Raw genomic sequence first — 17,193 nt, 5'->3', positions numbered from 1 at the left:
CTGTGTTATTTTATTAAATAAGTCGAGGGCGTTACATATGTTATTCCAAAGGGAGCTGCAATCCAGTTATCATCTCTCATGGTTCGACCAACAATGACAGACATGATTAAGGTCGAACAAAGTGCAGATAATGAATTACAGCAATTGAGACAGCGAGATGAGGAAAAAGGAAATCGGAACTTTGAATTGAATGGGAAAGGAATTTTGACATATCAGGGTAGATTGTGTGTAACAAAGCAAGGAACGATCAGAACTGACATTCTTATAGATGCACATGTTACACCTACTCGATCCATCCAGGAAGCACGAAAATGTACAAAGATTTGAAACCATTATTTTGGTGGCCAGGAATGAAAAAGAACATTGCTCAATTTGTTGCACAATGTCTAACTTATCAACAAGTCAAGACTGAACATCAAAGACCAGCAGGACTCTTGAAACCAGAACCCATTCCTAAGTGGAAATAGGAACATATCTCAATGGATTTCATCATTGGTTTGCCAAGAACACAAAGAGGATTCAATGCTATATGTGTTATTGTGGATCGACTTACGAAATCAGCTCACTTTCTTCCGGTGAAGACCACATACACGATGAATCAATATGCTGAAGAATATATCCAAGAAATAGTGAGGCTTCATGGCACCCCAGTGTCCATTGTATCTGACAGAGATCCCAAATTTACGTCTGCATTTTGGAAGAGTTTACATCATGCTATGGGAACTCGATTGGCATTCAGTACAGCATTCCACCCTCAAAAAGACGGACAATCGGAACGAGTAAATCAGATATTAGAAGATATGTTGAGGACCTGTACTATTGACTTTCCAGGCAGTTGGGACAGTAAACTACCGTTGGCTGAGTTTACATATAACAATAGTTATCAGTCAAGAATTGGAATGGCACCATATACTGCATTATATGGTACAAAATGTCGCTTTCCTGTACATTGGGATGAAATAGGAGAAAGAAAGTTATTAGGCCCTGAATTGGTACAATAGACAGCAGAATTGGTAACAAAGATCAGAGAAAGAATGCACACTGCCCAGAGCCAACAGAAAAGTTAGGGTGATGTGCGACGTCGTCAATTGGAATTTCAGATGGTGACCATGTATTTGTAAAGATATCGCCATTGAAGGGCATTTTGTACTTCGGTAAGAAGGAAAAATTGAGTCCAAGATATATCGGTCCATTTGAAATCTTGGAAAGAATAGGAGACATGGCCTATCGAGTTTCTTTTCCACCGAACTTGTCAAATTTTCATAACATTTTTCATGTTTCCTTGCTACGAAAGTATTTGGTCAATCCTTCTCACGTTCTTCATTACGAAACATTGGAGCTTGCATCGACTTTCTCGTATGAAGAATGGCCGGTCCAAATCCTCGACAGGAAGTCAAAAGTGTTACGAGGCAAGGAAATACCCTTAGTGAAACTATTATGGCGCAACCATGCAATCGAAGAAGCAACTTGGGAGCGAGAAGACAAAATTCAATAGAGATATCCTGAACTATATGGTACGTCAAATTTCGAGGACGAAATTCTTTGAAGGAGGGGAGAATTGTAATGCCCTTTCACTCGTACAAATGATAATAAGGCGTTTATGTCATTATATGTAGTTATTTAGCTCATTATGTTTTACATGTTGATGAAGGTATCGATTTTGAGATCGAATATGATTTCTAGATTGTCCATGGTATATTGAGAATGAATATGTGTTTAAATAGTGATAGTAAGATGTGTAGGTAGAAGTAGTGTAATGAAGTGGTAGGAAATGAGATGAAAATATGGCAATTTTTACGGGTTTTAGCATAATGATTAGAATATTTATCCAAATTATGTGAGGTCATAATCATTAGAAAGCTAAGATATAAGGTTAAAACTTTCATGTCTTGAGGTATGTCCAAATCATTGTGGAAGACAAGCCAAAAGCATCCTGAAGTGTGTCATGTGTAACGTCATTCCTAAAATGACACATTCTGGTAGATTGACCATAAAGTTTTTCTCATACCTCCAAATGACGTGAAGTTAATTGAAGATTTGGGCCAAGCCATAGGGCTACAACTTTCATGTTTACCACTTTTTCAGATTATGAAAGGAAGAGACGTTTCTGGAGCGATCTTTAACGAACTTGGGCGCAGAGGCAGAATGTGTGGCGCCCAAGCGGTAAGATCTTACCGCCCGAGCGCCGGTGAACGAAAGTTTCATCTTTTGGATAGAATGTTCCACGCTCGTGAAAGGAGTCGTTTTAGGTGACCGAAATGCACAACGGAAGCAAAAATTTTCGAAAAACACATGAAAGATTTCGGCCACATTGTACTAGGTGTAGCATATACAAAATCTCAACTTTGTCATACATAGGGTGTTGAGAAAATCGTTACCTATCAATCTCAAGAGATTGATGAATGGCACCAACCAAGTTGTAAACAACTTGGCTCTTCAAGGATGACAAGTTTACAAGCTCTCCTTCCTTCAAAAATTAGGCCCACCACTTGCTAGGTAAATCCCCTCTTAATTTGCACTAGAAAATTAAGAGGATTTTTCAAGGAGAAGAATATTTCTTCCTCAACACTTGAAGAAGAAAGGAAGAGAAAAACATGGAGAGAAAATCCCTTCTTAATTTCGGCCACCACACCAATAATGAGAGGGGGAAGACTTGTCTTGGGTGTGGAAAAAGTTGATCCAAAAAGTTGCATGTCGTGCAATATTTTAATCAAAAATATTCACACCCCTTCACCTCCCAAGCATGCAAAACCTAGTGGGCTTGTAACTATTACAAGGCCCATGGACTATTTAAATTGTCTCAAACATATTTGAGCACAATTAGACTTTACTTGATTTTACTCAAGCCCACTAGTTAAATAATTATTTTCAATTGGGCTCTACAAGGCCCAATGTTATTTAATTAATTCAACACTTGAATTAATTTAATTATTTGGACTCTACTAGGCCCACTAGTGTTTAATTAATTCAACACTTGAATTAATTTAATTTAGTCCATAATAATGTTTATGAAAATCACAATTTTCAAATACATTATTTACTTGGCCTATTTTTTAATTTAGGAAAACATTCATAAATTAAAAATTACATTTCTCTCATAGAAGTCATACTTCTATTTTTCTCAACGCTTATAAACTCATTTATAAGCCGTTCAACACATTGAACTATTTTTACTTCTCAACGGGATCTAAAAAGCTAGTACTTGTGTGACCCTCAATGGTTCATTGATACAACTAGCCGTGGGTTAACATCTCCATGTGATTCGGACTAAACATGTCCTTATTTGAGCATACCCCAATTGCTCCATTCTTACTTATCAACTCCTTGATGACAAGAACGTCAGAACTCAAGTCTAATAGTACCCAACCAATCATGTTAAACACCTAGCAGCATCGCTTACATGATTCCCTAGGTATCAAATGATAGTGCCTGCAAGAACCATTCAATTATGGTTAGCGTACAGTACGGTCCCTTCAACTCATATATCCCGACCGATTCGACAACCATTGGTATATCGAGAGTTGTCAATGAATCGATACTATGTGTCATGTCGTAGTTGCATCAATGGTGTAATCTATGAAACCCCTTTCATAATTACCACCATACTCTGATCAGAGATTTCAACCTACATACACATGATAACACATAGGATATCCATACCCGAAGGTAAGCGGTGAATCCCCGACTACAATGCATCGACTCCTATATGTTTCGACAGAACACCCAACCTTGCCACCTGATGACCCCATGAGAGTCGGTAAACAAGTCAAAGTGTAATTCTAGCACATAGAGTCTCAATGTTGTCCCGGGTTATAAGGACTAATGGTGTACAACAATAAACTAGGACTTTTCCACTCGATAAGTGAGAACCACTTGGAAAGTCCTTTTATGGAGGGTTGTTCAGTGCACTATACCAGGAGCACCTATCTGCATGCTCGGACATCACAATGTCCCCTATCAATGAAACATGGTACTCACATCGCAGATACTAGTCTCGAAATCAAGCGGCCTATATCCTTCTTAGTGACGGCTGAATCGACTAGGAACTGTTTAGAATATACAGTATTACAAATATGAGTTTCATGATACTCATCATATGAGCATCTCATATTCTTTCTACTATTTGTATATTCAAGGGCTTTATCTATGCAACTAGCATGGGTATACAGATAAAGAAGTGCCAAAATAATAAATTCAAATATTATTAAAATAAAGACTATTTATACATAGAGTTTAATCATGAACCCTCGGCCAACACTTGGCTCGACGGGCACCTACTCTAACAATCTCCCACTTGCACTAGAGCCAACTACCCACATGCTTCAAACCCATCGATTCGCGATGCTTCTCGAACAATGGTCCAGGTAAAGGCTTAGTTAGTGGATCAGCAACATTATCTGCGGAGCCGACTTTGTCAATCGTGACATCTCCTCTCTCCACGATCTCTCTGAGGATGTGGTACTTTCTCAATACGTGTTTGGACTTGTGATGAGACCTCGGCTCCTTTGCTTGAGCAATGGCTCCCGTGTTGTCACAAAACATCGGGACAGGAGCAACTCCATTAGGAATGACGCCCAACTCTTGGACGAAATTCCTTATCCAAAATGTCTCCTTTGCTGCAGCTGATGCAGCAATATATTCTGTCTCAGTGATGGAATCCGCTATACTGTCTTGCTTGGAACTTTTCCAAGAGACAGCAGCACCATTGAGCATGAATATGAATCCAGAGGTTGACTTCGAGTCATCGATATCGCTTTGGAAGCTAGAGTTGGTATAGCCTTCCAATTTCAGTTCTCCGCCCCCATAGATCAAGAACAATTTATTGGTCCTTCTCAAATACTTGAGGATGTCTTTCACAGCTTTCCAGTGTGGAAGACCAGGGTTGGATTGATATCTACTCACTACACTTAGTGCAAAAGCCACGTCAAGACGTGTAGATATCATCCCATACATGATGCTACCAATCGCAGATGCATAAGGAATGCTGGTCATCACCGCTATCTCTGCATCAGTCTTGGGAGACATAGACTTGGATAGGGACACGTCACGACACATTGGTAGATGTCCTCTCTTGGACTCATCCATCGAGAACCGCTTCATGATGGTATCAATGTATATCGATTGGGTGAGACCAAGCAATCCTTTTAATCTATCTCTATAGATCTATATTTCCAATACAAAAGATGCTTCACCCAAGTCCTGCATCGAGAACTTACTCACTAACCATATCTTCGTTGATTGCAACATTCCTACATCATCCCAATGAGTAGAATGTCATCAACATACAACACCAGGAATGTCACAGCACTCCAACTAACCTTCTTATACACACAGGGTTCCTCAGGATTCTTAGCAAAACCAAACTCTTTGATTGTACTATCGAATCTGAGGTTCCTACTCCTAGATGCCTGCTTTAGACCATAAATAGATCTTTAAAGTTTGCATACCATATATGCTCACTTCCGATAGATGTAAACCCTTCGGGTTGAGACATGTAAATCTCTTCCTTAATATCCCCATTAAGAAAAGCTGTCTTAACATCCATCTGCCATATCTCATAGTCATACCATGCAACTATGGCTAGCAAAATTCTTATGGACTTGAACATTGCAAATGGAGAAAAGGTTTCCTCAAAGTCAACTCCTTGTCTTTGAGTATATCCTTTTGCCACCAATCACGCCTTGAAGGTCAATACCTTCCCATCCACCCCAAGTTTCCTCTTGTAAATCCATTTACACCCTATGGGAACAATTCCCTCAGGTGGATCCACGAGATTCCACACTTGGTTCGAATGCATGGAATTCATCTCAGATTCCATCGCTTCAAGCCACTTGGATGAATCGGCATCAGATAATGCTTCCTTGAAGGTCCTTGGATCACATCCATGGTTAGGCTCATCATGGCCCTCTTCAAGAAGCAGACCATACCTCATAGGTGGTCTCGAGACTCTCTCGGATCTTCTAGGAGCTTGTATCTCCTATCTTGGCTCTTCGGGTGTGGGTTCTACAATTGTGGGTGCTCTTCGAGTTCTATCATCTCGCCTTTTCTATCTAATAGAAATTCCTTTTCCAAAAAGGTTGCATTCCTAGAAACAAACACATTAGTTTCTTGGGGATGATAGAAGTAGTATCCAATCGAATTCTTTGGATATCCCACAAAGTAACATAAAATGGATCGACTATCCAATTTATCTCCCACTACCTGCTTCACATAAGCAGGGCACCCCCATATTCTAAGATAAGAATATTTGGGTGGCTTACCCATCCATATCTCATATGGTGTCTTATCAACTGCCTTTGTATGGACATTGTTCAACAACATTGCCGCTGTCTCAAGCGCATATCCCCAAAAGGATGGTGGCAACTCCGTGAACCCCATCATAGACCGAACCATGTCCATCAAAGTCCGGTTACGACGCTCCGAAACACCATTCAACATTGGTGTAGCGGGCGGAGTCCACTACGAGAGAATCCCATTCTCCCTAAGATACTCTTGGAACTCGGCACTCAAGTACTCACCACCTCGATCCGATCGAAGTGTCTTGATGCTTCGTCCCAATTGCTTCTCTACTTCACTTCTGAATTCTTTGAACCTTTCAAAGGCTTCACACTTGTATTTCATCAAATACACATACCCGTACCTCGAAAAGTCATCGGTAAAGGTGATGAAGTAGGCATGTCCATGCTTAGTGGTGATGCTATGCGGACCGCACACATCGGTATGGATCAAATCCAATAACCCTTTGGCTCGCTCCACATGGCCCTTAAAGGGCATCTTGGTCATCTTTCCTTTTAGACAGGATTCACAAGTCGTGAGAGCATTAATATCAGACATATCAAACATGCCTACTCCCACTAACTTGTTCATCCTTCTTAGGGAAATATGTCCTAATCGAGCATTCTATAATTGTGCCGAATTTAGAGTATCTTGTTTGCGCTTGTTTGTTGTTGTTATAGCTTGGACATTGTTAAGTGGAATATCTTTCAATTTTAAGGTGTAGAGATCGTTTTCAAGTTCTCCAGTACCAATTAAACATTCATTCTTGTAAATATTGCAAACATCTTTGCTAAATAAACAAGAAAAACCATCTTTGTCTAACATAGAAATGGAAATAATATTTTTCACCAAGTCTGGTACAAACAAAACATCTCTTAACAACAACTTAAAATCATTGTTCAAAATTAAAGAAACATCTCCAACAGCTTTGGCAGCAACTCTTGCCCCATTGCCCATCCTCAAGAAGGTCTCACCTTCCCTGAGCCTTCTACTTCTTTCCATCACCTGCAAATCATTACAGAGATGTGAGCCACAGCCGTATCCAATACCCAAGAAGTAGAGTTAATTGAAATGTTTACTTCGATATAGAACATACCGTTTCCAGAACTCTTCTGGGCAAGATATTCTCTGCAGTTACGCCTCCAATGTCCAGGCTTCTTGCAGTGATGACAGATGTCAACAGTCTTGTCACCCTTCACTAGTGTGGCTGCCACTACGGGACACGGAGTCTGCCTCTTCAAGGGCACGCTCTTCTTGGGACGTTGAAAAGAACGCTTCTTTCTCTTCCCAGGTGGACCGGTCTTCGTACCAGATGAAGAGCCCACAAAAAGAACCGGCTTCTCTTTCTTGATGGTGGACTCAAAAGTCACAAGCATGTTCACCAACTCCTCAAGGGTCGGCTCCATCTTGTTCATATTGAAGTTCACCACAAAAGGATCAAATGAGCTAGGCAGTGATAAGAGCAACACGTCGGTGGTCAACTCCGAAGGCAAGATCAGATCCATGCCAACGAGCTTGTCCACGAGCCCAATCATCTTCAAGCCATGCTCATGGACCGAGGCCCCATCTCGCATGCGCATAGTGATCAGCTCCTTGACGGTAGCATGTCTAAGAGGCCTAGTCTGCTCACCAAAGAGCTCCTTGAGGTGCATATGAATGTCAGCAGCATTCTTTGCATCCTCAAAACGCCTCTGCAGCTCATCATTCATAGAAGCCTGCATATAACACCTAGCCTTCAAGTCATGGTCACACCAATCCTTGTAGGTCTGCAATTCCTCAGGAGTGCAGCTAGTCGGAGCCTCAGCGGGGGGCGACTCAGTCAGTGTATATGCAATCTTTTCCGAGTTTAGGACGATTTTCAAATTTCTTAGCCAAGTGAGATAGTTAGTTCCGGTTAACACATGTTTTTCGAGTATAGCAGATAGCAGGTTGCGAATCGAAGACATTGTCAAAGTTTTGTACTGAAAAGTAAAACAGATAAATGTTAATGACTATTTTAAAATATTTAATAAGATATAAAGTTTGGACTTTAACTTTATAAATTTTCGCTCCCACTGTTTTGACATTTCCACTACCTTCTTGTGAAAACGGGAAACTCTTTTCCTCAGTAGGTACGTAAGGTCCAATTAGCGAATTATGATCCCGAATAATATCAGCCAATCATAATTCCTAAAAGGTAGTTTCCAATTTCATCACAATGCAACCCTTACGTAAACTTTTGTCTCAAGTTTGATTAGAACCCAATAATATGACGTCGTTCATCTTTACGTGTCAATCCTTACCCATCGATGTTGAACATTAATGGACGGTCGCCATGAGTTCCCTCAATAATATGCGCCGAAATCATGGGAGTTCCACGTAGTTCACATCACCATGTCAATGGATGTCACAGCTTTCCGGCACCCAGAGCTCCCCAATAATATGAGCCGAGCCCCGAGTACGGGTAGTGTTCATCATGCACCCATTGTCGATGGAAGACAAGGAAATTATAAACAAATTTATAATTCCCCTTTTCGGGCTTGATATTAATTTTGAATCTTATTCAAAATGAGGGTTTTTAATTTTGAAAGGTCTTATCATTAATTTTATTTAAAAGCTCGCCATGTTTGATCGTATGTTTGCCGGATTCATGCAACTTTGTTATTATCATAATAACGCACATACTCATTATTTATAACATATCATGCATATATTATAAACAGTAAACAAACAAGGATGATCAATCGCCCCAATACTAATGGCCCGTGTGAGCTAAACACGGGCCTAGGTCCAATCCTAGGGAAATGCAAGGGATGCAAATGCAACTATTACATTAGCTTCCAATATTTACATGTCTTCGATCTTCATAATCATCATGGCCACCATCTTCCAATCTTGATCATCCACTATACTAATATTTACAAATAAATATCCATGGCAAATAGGGATACATCTCATGGGGGGTGGGAACGGGCCATAAACCAAGCCCACTTTATAAATTGATATTTATTACAATCATTCAACACAAAATATCCTAGCATACACCTAGCAAATTGGGCTTGGGCTTTTGATCATTCTTCATCCATAATATCACATATCATACACCATCAATTAATTATCACAATAATTAATTGATCCAATATTATATATCTTGAACCAATAACTAACCGCCACGATTATAAACTAAATTAACAAAGTATACAAACACCTTTGTCTACTTTCCAATTAATTTATTTATAACCGAATTTCTTATAAATCACAATTTACTATAAATAATTAAAGTCCAACTTCAACTATTTATTTTATGAGAAAAATTTGCAACTTTTGTGATTTTAAACTTAAGGGCCCAAAATCTTATTTTTCACCAAAAACATTTTGGCCCATTTAAAATTCACAAACATATTAGCCATCTAATGGCCCAACAACTCAAGGCCCATGACACTTTGATAATCCAAAACACTTTTGGAAACCCTAGTCGTCATCGCCGTCGCCGGAGCGTTCGGGCTACCCTTGCTGCCCGAAATGGGCAGCCCGAGCTGCCCGAAATGTGTAGCAACATGCTGCCTGAAAAATCCCCTCACATGGCCTTGATTTTTGTTGCAAATTTTCAACTCATTCGGTTAGAAATTGCCCTCAATATAATATTATGTATATGCTACAAAAAACTAGTACCCTTAGCGCATGATACCACTTGAAAGGAGTCGTTTTAGGTGACCGAAATGCACAACGGAAGCAAAAATTTTCGAAAAACACATGAAAGATTTCGGCCACCTTGTACTAGGTGTAGCATATACAAAATCTCAACTTTGTCGTACATAGGGTGTTGAGAAAATCGTTACCTATCAATCTCAAGAGATTGATGAATGGCACCAACCAAGTTGTAAACAACTTGGCTCTTCAAGGATGACAAGTCTACAAGCTCTCCTTCCTTCAAAAATTAGGCCCACCACTTGCTAGGTAATCCCCTCTTAATTTGCACTAGAAAATTAAGAGGATTTTTCAAGGAGAAGAATATTTCTTCCTCAACACTTGAAGAAGAAAGGAAGAGAAAAACTTGGAGAGAAAATCCCTTCTTAATTTCGGCCACCACACCAATAATGAGAGGGGGAAGACTTGTCTTGAGTGTGGGAAAAGTTGATCCAAAAAGTTGCATGCCATGCAATATTTTAATCAAAAGTATTCACACCCCTTCACCTCCCAAGCATGCAAAACCTAGTGGGCTTGTAACTATTACAAGGCCCATGGACTATTTAAATTGTCTCAAACATATTTGAGCCCAATTAGACTTTACTTGATTTTACTCAAGCCCACTAGTTAAATAATTATTTCCAATTGGGCTCTAAGAGGCCCAATGTTATTTAATTAATTCAACACTTGAATTAATTTAATTATTTGGACTCTACTAGGCCCACTAGTGTTTAATTAATTCAACACTTGAATTAATTTAATTTAGTCAATAATAATGTTTATGAAAATCACAATTTTCAAATACATTATTTACTTGGCCTATTTTTTAATTTAGGAACACATTCATAAATTAAAAATTACATTTCTCTCATAGAAGTCATACTTCTATTTTTCTCAACGCTTATAAACTCATTTATAAGCCGTTCAACACATTGAACTATTTTTACTTCTCAACGGGATCTAAAAAGCTAGTACTTGTGTGGCCCTCAATGGTTCATTGATACAACTAGCCGTGGGTTCACATCTCCATGTGATTCGGACTAAGCATGTCCTTATTTGAGCATACCCCAATTGCTCCATTCTTACTTATCAACTCCTTGATGACAAGAACGTCAGAACTCAAGTCTGATAGTACCCAACCAGTCATGTTAAACGCCTAGCAGCATCGCTTACATGATTCCCTAGGTATCAAATGATAGTGCCTGCAAGAACCATTCAAATATGGTTAGCGTACAGTACGATCCCTTCAACTCATATATCCCGACCGATTCGACAACCATTGGTATATCGTGAGTTGTCAATGAATCGATACTATGTGTCATGTCGTAGTTGCATCGATGGTGTAATCTATGAAACACCTTTCATAATTACCACCATATTCTGATAAGAGATTTCAACCTACATACGCATGATAACACATAGGATATCCATACCCGAAGGTAAGCGGTGAATCCCCTACTACAATGCATCGACTCCTATATGTTTCGATAGAACACCCAACCTTGCCACCTGATGACCCCATGAGAGTCGGTAAACAAGTCAAAGTTTAATTCTAGCACATAGAGTCTCAATGTTGTCCCGGGTCATAAGGACTAATGGTGTACAACCATAAACTAGGACTTTTCCACTCGATAAGTGAGAACCACTTGGAAAGTCCTTTTATGGAGGGTTGTTCAGTGCACTCTACCAGGAGCACCTGTCTGCATGCTCGGACATCACAATGTCCCCTACCAATGAAACATGGTAATCACATCGCAGATACTAGTCTCGAACTCGAGCGGCCTATATCCTTCTTAGTGGCGGCTGAATCGACTAGGATTTGTTTAGAATATACAGTATTACAAATATGAGTTTCATGATACTCATCATATGAGCATCTCATATTCTTTCTACTATTTGTATATTCAATGGCTTTATCTATGCAACTAGCATGGGTATACAGATAAAGAATTGCCAAAATAATAAATTCAAATATTATTAAAATAAAGACTGTTTATACATAGAGTTTAATCATGAACCCTCGGCCAACACTTGGCTCGACGGGCACCTACTCTAACAGCTCGAGTGATAATATCTTACCGCCCGAGCGCCGCCTTGCATAGAAAAAGATAAGTTTTGAAATATTTAAGCTTCCTCATCACTCCATCAACTTCCTAACAGCAAAGAACTCAAAAGAACTCCAAGAAATCTTTCTCCAAATGCTTTCTTCCTCCTCTTCTTCATCATTATGAAGCTAGTAATTAGTTCTTCATCACAATAGCCTTCTACGGTGGTAAGTATTCAACTCTTTAATGGTTGTTTCACCTAGTATAGACATAGTAACTTAATTATTGATTTATTTGACAGTATAGGAGTGAGGAACATCGTCTCAACCCAGTATTTGTACGCTTGGACTGTAAGTTGGCATGTTCTTGAAATAATACATGAGTAATATTATGAATTTCAAATGCTTCCCATAGTTATTGATATATGTACATTGTTAGTATGTTTATTGATGAAAACATAGCACCATTGTTATGTATTAAATATGAAAGAAACTCATGAATATTTAAGATAGGTGCTATGTCATGAACATGAACATGAAAGAAAAATGACTGATTTTTATATGATATAGAGCTTGTTGACATCATGGGTGGTTTTAAGTCCACCAAACCTATTGGCCAATATATGTTCATGGGGCGTGGGGTTGCCAAAGGTTCTCCTTGACGTCCAACACAGTAGTAGCTATATAATAAACAGTAGTACAGGTCAACTAATGAGGCTCAAGTACAAACATGAACATGAATATACGGTATGATATGACATTATTTAAAGTTTCATTGTTGATCACGACTTGATATGTATGTTCTTTCTATGCATATTGATACGCATAAGTGCCAACTTATTGAGTTTATAAACTCACGTAGCTCATGTATTATAGGATCAGGTAATAAAGATACATAGGATTTCGGTTCGCCAATGGATGCTTGTGACGTGCCTCACCTCGACAAGAACCTAGACATCTTATTGTATAGCTTCCGCATATGTATTGTAGTAAATATAATGTCAGGGTTTGAAACAAGTTCCACTACATGTATGATGATACAATGTATGTTTATATATGAGAATATATTTATATGTGTGTATATATGGTATTTCTTGAGTTTTGGCTTAGACAAAATGTAGGGACATCATGACAAAATTTTTATACACCGTCAAGTGATGCCCCTTGTTTGAATTACTTCAAAATATCTATATAACATTCAAATCCTATTTTGCTTATGGTAATCATGTCAAGTATAGAGTAAGAGTGTGAATTCTGATAAAATAAGTCTTATGTTGTCCTTACGTCTCCTCAATCATAATTATATTTGCCTTCGAGATCCTCGTTTGCGAATCGCGACTTAAAACGACATGTGGTGACTTAGTTCTATTTTACTATAACCTGAATTTTGACTTTTATCACAATTACAAGTATTAGAAATGGAGATCCAAACTTATCGTGTCTTACTTTCCTCATAATATACACAAGATGTTCAGCAACCTATTATTTTTCAAAATTAAAATAACAAAACCATCATTTCTTAAATTTATTGAACTCAAGGTATGCTAAGGCTTTATATCCAAATATTAGCATTTGTGTAGTTCAACTTAAGAGATCTTGGCACCAAAATTTACTAATCGACTTCTATCCTGGTAATACCCTTAACAGTTAAACATTATCTCAACCCCATCATAATATTGGTCTAAGTTCCTTGAATCGAATCTTTATCTTACGGCACCAAACTAACGTAGCTTAACTATCTAAAAGTACATCCCAAATATAAAATTGCTGCAAATCTTAAATTCCACCAAAATTTTAATATAAACACCTATCGCATAAACTTGTAATCCAAACTTACACAACCCAAATTGTCTTTAGACAACATAATTTCAACACACATATCCACTTAATCCCAAATTTCTTAATGACTAAAAAAAATTTAGATTTTTACTTTCTCTTACCTTCATTGACTCGAGCTTATCTCATAGTATCATATAAGCTTAAATTTGAATTCTAATATTTTTCTTTAGACGTAAACCGGAGCATTTCGATTTAATAACTTAATGACTAAACCATGAAGTGTTTTTAACCAGAATAAATGCAAAACTTAATATTTTCTTCCCTAATTTTAAAAATAACTTTTCATCTCTAAATTTAGCTAATTGATCAACTTTACCTTAAATTATCATCATTCTAAATTCTTAATCTACCACAACATTATCTCACTAACGCTTAGGTTTTAAAGCCCAATATTGATTCATTCTACAATGCCCTTGATTATCATTCTTTATTACATTATACCCAAAATATTTCAAGGTTCTGAATATCCCTTCAAGCCTAAATCATCGGAAACTCCTATCATTTAAACCATATAATTTTTCACTTATTGTTAAACTAGTCCCAAAATTTCTTAGCAATTGCAAAATTAATTCCTAATTTCCTCGAAAATTATTCAATTGGTACTTAATTTCAAAAATTCTACAATTAACTTATAAGTTCTTAGCATTCTTAATTCCCTTCTATAGGTTTCATGTTAGATAAATTTCAATAATTTTAAGCTTATTAACCCAAAAATCAATTTTCATAACCAATCTTAAATTTCTATCAAAACCTAAAATCTCAATTTGTACATTTTTATACTTCTAAACACTAGTAGAAAAATCGGATTTTACTTCGGCAATAATAAATTACGAAGTAATACATTACCAATAACTTCAGTAATAACACAAGCGAAGTAAAATAATATATTTTACTTCGGATGTTTAAAAACACGGGCTTCACTATATTTTTTTATTATATTTTACTTCGGCATATCAATGTTGATGAAGTAAAAAAATAGAAAAATAAGTTCATGCTGAAGTAATAAGATGAACCGCGCAGATTAACAAAGGAAAATAAAATATAAACATTTAGCGACGGTTGTTAATCGTCGCTAACTAGCGACGGTTCGTAACCGTCGCCGATTTACTCAGCGACGGTGTTTTAAAAATTCGTCGCTATTGGCGACGGGCTTTTAACAGCGGCGACGGCTTTTTAGAAACTGTCGCTGATCTGTTCGCTTCAAAATTTACCTTTTACAAGTGTCGCAGTGTATAAAAGAGCTGAAGCCGTTAGGTGTGTGTTAGTGTTCTTCTTCATTCTCCCTCGCCTGAATTCATCTCTCTCAAAGTTCTCCCTCCTCTTTTCAGCTTTCTTTTTTCACACTAAAACACAGAGAGCAAGAGGAAGAGAGTTTAGAAAAAGTCGGCGTAATGGCAATGGGAGCTTCGGAAAAATGGCTGCGGCCTCTGTTTTCTTTGCTGCTGCTCGTGCTTTTCGTCGGAGCAATGACAAGAGTTCACAAAAACGAAACCCGAAGTTTCAGGTTTTTCTTTAGTCCTCTATATGACTCCTTTTCCCTGAAGAATATGCTATAAACGAGTTTGTTTCGTTTCCTTTGCATTTTGAGTGATTTCTTCTATATTGTTGAATCCTAAATAGTTCCAAATTTTTTACGATTCTTTTCTTCGTTTATTTAATAGATTTGTTTTTTACAGAGAAATTCACGCCTGTATATCTCATTTCTATTGTTATTCTGCAGGGTTGTGGAAAAAGAGCAGTTGCAGAGCTCTCCAAACTCGACAATGGCGGCGAGGTGAGAAACCATTCCACTTAACGTAACCAAACATTGCATTCTAACTAAACCTCAGCCGTTCATATTTCTCTGTAAAGAATATGGCAGAGGTAAGCTTAATTTGTGCTTCATTTTGACTATATTCTTTGTCAATCGACCACGGATGTTTTAAATTAAAAAAGATTGGTGTAGAAGTAGTTTACATGTGGTTGTGACTTTATAAATGCTGTAATAATTACAGGCAACATATGTATGTGATTATATTTTGAATGGCGAGCTCGATGGATCCTCGTCATCCAAGGATGCGTTTCTCGAGGTAAGCTGAGCATCTTATGCTGCTGAAGTTGAACTTTTTTTTCTGTATTCAGATTTGCAGAGATTGTTTCCTTTGCAGAAATTTAAATATGTTGTGTCCAAGGGTTTTGATCCAGACATAGACCTTGTAAAAGTTGGTGTTGCAAATCAAACAACGATGTTGAAGGGTGAAACAGAGGAGATTGGTTAGTTACAAACCAGTGTCTTAGTTTCTCAACATGTTAGTATTGTGTGGCATGTGAATTGATATTGGTCTTTTATCGTACAGGAAAATTAGTCGAGAGAACCGTGATGCGCAAGTTTGGAGTGGAAAATCTTAACAACCATTTCATAAGTTTCAATACTATTTGCGATGCAACTCAAGTAAATTCTCTCTCCTTTTTCTAAATATATCATACCTACTTTTTTGTCCTTGATATGATTTTGAAGATCCGTAGAGTTTTTATCTCCAGCGACTCTGTTTTGGTGACTGGATCTTATACTGGTCGTTGGTGGTTGGAACTCAGGCAACACTTCGCATCTTCAAGAAATTGCAGAGGAGCGTGGAATCCCTTCTTACTGGGTCGACAGCGAGAAAAGGATAGGTCCCGGAAACAAAATAAGTTACAAGTTAAATGTATGTACGCTTCTACTGACCATTCGATCTCATTATCATCTATCTGGTGCACAAGCATTCTTTCATGTTTTATGTTCAAATTTAGTGAGAGAATGCATAACTTAAGATTTAATCATGTAAAAAATAAACTAAAACAATCAAATCTAATAACAAAATATGTTCTTTTATTTCTAACATTTTAAAGTTGCATTTGAGAGCATGGTGAGTTGGTAGAGAAAGAGAACTGGCTACCAGACGGTCCTATCACAATCGGCGTCACTTCTAGTGCATCGACGCCTGATAAGGTAACCTAAGTTTGCTCAACTCTCGAGAATTTTGAAAGATTGTGGGCTGCAGCTGATCTATTCTTCGTGGATTTTCCTTTGTTGTATCTACAGAGAGTATGTAATATGTTCAGATTCAATCAATTTAAATACTTTTTAAATATATATCTGTCGATTTTTATTTAAAATAGAAGAATCTAATGTATTTTTTTTTAAATTTTAGTTTGCAGGATGCATCAAGAACCAATATTACAACCAATCTCAATATGATGAGGTCAGAAGTGAATGGAGTGAATTTATCTACTCCTATGTAGGTGCTTAAATGGATGGTGTATGTTAGGATAAATATTTTGTTTTTCATTGTGGATTTTTGGATATACTTTTGGTTTTGTGGATATATTTTTGGGTTATTTGTGAATTG

The 17,193-nt window shown here is 37.6% G+C and overlaps 1 protein-coding gene across 1 annotated transcript; it reads left to right on the top strand.

Moving 5' to 3' along the window:
* The first annotated feature begins 15,024 nt into the window (after positions 1-15,024).
* Positions 15,025-16,854, top strand: LOC142548092 (4-hydroxy-3-methylbut-2-enyl diphosphate reductase, chloroplastic-like). Its single transcript, XM_075656449.1, has 7 exons — positions 15,025-15,079; positions 15,154-15,329; positions 15,546-15,599; positions 15,820-15,894; positions 15,973-16,078; positions 16,162-16,509; positions 16,707-16,854. Exons 2-6 carry the CDS (start codon positions 15,240-15,242, stop codon positions 16,278-16,280), a joined length of 444 nt encoding a protein of 147 aa, XP_075512564.1. The 5' UTR covers positions 15,025-15,079; positions 15,154-15,239; the 3' UTR covers positions 16,281-16,509; positions 16,707-16,854.
* The last annotated feature ends 339 nt before the right edge of the window (positions 16,855-17,193 follow it).

Source organism: Primulina tabacum, chromosome 6 (genome assembly GCF_025594145.1).
Source record: "Primulina tabacum isolate GXHZ01 chromosome 6, ASM2559414v2, whole genome shotgun sequence".
NCBI classification, from domain to species: domain Eukaryota; kingdom Viridiplantae; phylum Streptophyta; class Magnoliopsida; order Lamiales; family Gesneriaceae; genus Primulina; species Primulina tabacum.
Note: the sequence above shows the minus strand (reverse complement) of the source record. Positions and strands in the feature narration are given on the sequence as shown.